A 3750-nucleotide genomic window follows, 5' to 3' on the forward strand; every position below is an offset into this window, starting at 1 on the left:
TCACCCGGGCAGAGCGATAGTAGAGTTACCTCCACCTTGGGTCCGCCGGAAGAAAGAGAGCGAGAGCTTCCTCTCTCTCCTTATTTATACTCTTGCTTACGTAAAATCGTATGGAATACTGGGAACATGACCTTGGTTCCTTGGTTACAACCTGATCACCAAGGAAGGCCTAGATTCAAAACCACTACACCTCTCCTCCAGCTAAGGCAAACCCATGCCCTCTCCCTGTCCTGCTGCACTGCCCCAAAGAAAGGGTCCCAAGCCAAGGCAGCCCAAGCCTCTCCTTGCCTGCAGCCCAAAGCAGCTGGTGCCCAGGTTTCTGCCTCCCCACTGTGGTTTGTTTCTGTCAGGCTGGTGCCCCCGGCCCAGCCCAGCCCCTGCCCAGGGCAGGGCGAGTGACAGAGCCGGGCTCCCATTTCACAGCCACCCCGGAGCACCCGTCCACCCCCTGCCAGGAAGCAGCTTGGCAGCAGCTGAAGATCGAAGCACGTTCCCCAAAGGCCAGCAAAGGGGGGAACCCTCGGTGCCCAGCCAGGCTGTGCAATGCCCACGCCTGGGAGCACCCCTGGGTGTGGACTCATCTGCAAAGGGGCCGTGGAGCACGGCTTGGAGGAAGGGGCCACAATCAAAGGCCATCATCTTCAGCTCGCCAGCGTCCCGGTCAACCAAGAGCTTGTTGTCCTTGGTGCCGTCCTTCATGTCTCCAGCAGCAGGCCCACCTGGCACAGCTTCTCCAGAGGCCCCTTCTCCTTCCCTGTGGGTGAGACCAGGCTGTCAGCATTCTGCCAAGGGCCCCAGCTGTCTGTGAGGCAGGATGAGCAAAGCCAGGTTAGATGGTGGCCACCAGCGCCTGGGAGACCAGCCAGGCTCTGCAGCCCAGCTCCAGCACAAAGAGGGGCGTGTTCCCAGGGGATGATCCCTTCCTGGTGCTATGTGCAGGACAAAAAAGTTTGGTTTTCTTTGCTTCTTGTCGCCAAGAAATGTGTGGAGGTGTTACTTGCCAGGCCCCTGGATCAAACGGAGCATGTGGATCTCTCCCTTCTCCTAGGGCAGCTGAACGCCCTGCACCCAAGGATGGCAGAACAGGTCTTCCAACAATGGCCTGTCTGAGGGGCGGGTGGACAAACACCACGTGATAAGGTGCTGGCACCATGGGGGGAGAAACCAGAAAAGACTGGTCAGTTGGAGAAGGATCCTGTCCCCTTTGTCCCGCTGTCCACGTGCCCAGGCTGTGCTGGCTGTGCTCAGAGCTGTGCCCACACTTCCCGATCCATGCTCCATTTTGGAGGAGAGCAGGATGGCAGGACACAGGCCACCTCCTCCAGCCAACGCTGGGACAGAAACAGCTTCAAGAGCAGGATCCTCATGAGCCCCCTGCCCTCTCCCAACACCGGTATTGCCCCCCGGCCACAAAGATTGGTATCCACCTCGAGAGACCCGTCGTGGGAACGGGAGCTGGCCCCAGATGGTGCTCCTGCCTTTCCAGAAAGGGTGCTGCCCGCAGACCATCTGGTAGAGCAGGATGCCCAGGGATCAGATCGTTGCCACCTCGCCGTGGTAGCTTTTGAGCCAGATCCACTCTGGTGGGCTGTACAATGGTGTTCCTACAGAATACAGATGGAGTTCAGCAGGTGGGTGCTGCCTGCTCCCAGAGCCTCGCCCCAGCGTCCCTGGCAATGTGGGGCCTGCCCCAGAGGCACACGGTGTGACCCACTGCCTTCTCGCCGGCACCTGATTCATTTCCAAACTCTGGCTTGTAGAAGAAGCCACTGGTGTCCAAGAGGGCAGTGGAAGCCCTGGGAAGGCCCAACCATTCCATGCAAGGGAAAAACCCACCCAGTGTGGGGAAAAGCCATGCCTTCTCCCTGCCCCACTGCACTGCCCCCAACAAGTAATCATAAGGCAAGACAAATAAGGCGAGCAGAGCAGCCCAAGCCCTTCCTCGCCTGCACCCCAAGCCAGCTGGTGCACAGGTTCTGACCCCCTTCTCTGCTGCCCTCAGGGGTGGTTTTGTCAGGCTGGCTCCCCCCCTGTCCCAGACCCAGGCCGGGACAGGGTGGGTGGCACAGGCTTTCGGCAAGGCTGGGACCTGTCTCACGATAACCCCCCAGCCCCCTCCAGAAGGAACTTGGCTGAAGGACTAATATTGTTCCCCCTCAGCAAAAGGGGCAATCTGCAGTGCCACACCCGCGATGCCCGGGACCAGGAGCATCCCCCAGCTGTGGGCTCACCTGCAAACTGGGTGTAGGCCGTGTCCTGAAGGAACGTGCCACATCCAAAGTCAATGAGCTTGGCCTCACTGGTGGCCAGGTCGAGGACGATGTTCTGGGGCTTGATGTCCCGGTGCAGGACGCCGCAGCTGCTGCAGTGCCGCACGGCCTTCAGCACCTGGCGGAACAGCTCCCACGCCATCTCCTCCGGCAGGAACCTCCACGCTGTGATTAAGTGAGAGAGGTCCTGAGAGCGCTCCGGACGCTCCATCACCAACAAGAAACTGCTGGGGAGCTCAAACCACTCCAGGAGCTGGATGACACCGCAAAACCCATTGGACACCTTGTCCAGCAGCACGATCTCCAGGGGTGCCCGGGTGCCGTCAGGCTCCGGGGGGACCACGATGTCGTCAGTGGGACTGATGCCGTGCCTGTCTGCCTGCTACCCCTCCGCCAGCCCTGCATGCTCCCCGCCCCCCACTGACCCCATGCCCACTGTCCATCCAGGTGTCCCCGAGGCTTCCACCCTCCCGGGCCTCGACTCGTCCCCGCCCGTCACGCCCCGCTTTCTCCCGCCGGCCCCGCTCACTCACCAGCTCGCCCCACTGCCGGATGCCATCCCGGGGCACGCATTTGATGGCCACCTGCAAGGCAAGGGCAACGGCGGGTTGAGCTCGCCGCCCGTCCCACTCTCCTCCTCCTCCTCCTCCGTCTCCTCCTTCCTCCTCCTCCGTCTCCTCCTCCTGCACTCACTGGGGCTCCGTCCGCCAGGCGGGTCCCCGCGTAGACGCGGCCGAAGCCGCCGCTGCCCCGCAGCGAACCCACCCGGTACCGCTTCTGCAGGGGCTCCTTGGCCTTCCGTGCGGGCGAGACGTGGCCGTCAGCGTTCGGCCCGGGGCCCGGCACGGCCCCCGAGCGCCCCTCAACCACCCCGGGCCGGGCTGCCGCACCCGCAGCGGGCACCGGCGGCTCGCTGCCGGCGGCCGGGCTGCCGAGCGGCGGAGCTCTGCCCGGGGAAGCCGCACAGAAGGCGCCGGGGCCGCGGCAGGCGGAGCCAAGGGGAGGCCACGCCGAGCCCGGCCCAGACCCAGCCGCAGATGAGCGCCCAGCAGCGCCGCAGCCGCCCCGCCGGCAGCCGGCCGAGGGTCACACCGCGCCGGGCCGCCCGGGGACGGGGACGGGGACGGGGACGGGGACGGGAACGGGGACGGGGTGGCCCCGCCCGGGAGAGGGGGCCGGCCGGGGGCATGGCCCGGGCTGGCAAGGGGAGGGGACACCGGGAACAGGTCAGGGACACCGGGAGAGGGGACACCGGGAACAGGACAGGGACACCGGGAGAGGGACACCAGGAACAGGTCAGGGACACCGGGAGAGGGAGAGAAAGAAGAAGAGCAAAAAGAAGAGTAAGAGCGAGAGTAGGTCGCTACAGTCGCTGCCGCTGCTGCCGCCGCTGCTGCTGCCGAAGCGCTGGGGCCGTTTGTCCGTTTGTCCGTCCCCCGTTGGCCCCCGCGTCCCCCGGGGGCAGCCCCGGCCGCTCCAC

At 64.4% G+C, this 3750-nt stretch overlaps 1 protein-coding gene across 1 annotated transcript; it reads right to left on the reverse strand.

The window, feature by feature from the left end:
• Window positions 1-1429: 1429 nt before the first annotated feature.
• Window positions 1430-3356, reverse strand: LOC114073187 (serine/threonine-protein kinase pim-1-like; the record flags this gene model as incomplete). The annotated part of the gene is made up of 4 exons (XM_027910979.1): window positions 1430-1604; window positions 2232-2598; window positions 2804-2854; window positions 2964-3356. Coding segments are annotated over 4 exons (882 nt in total), but the record flags the coding sequence as incomplete, so codon positions are not given.
• Between the last annotated feature and the right edge of the window lie 394 nt (window positions 3357-3750).

The sequence above is a fragment of the Empidonax traillii genome, unplaced genomic scaffold (assembly GCF_003031625.1).
Source record: "Empidonax traillii isolate 1590-97213 ecotype Southwest subspecies unplaced genomic scaffold, ASM303162v1 scaffold5625:size7626, whole genome shotgun sequence".
NCBI lineage: Eukaryota > Metazoa > Chordata > Aves > Passeriformes > Tyrannidae > Empidonax > Empidonax traillii.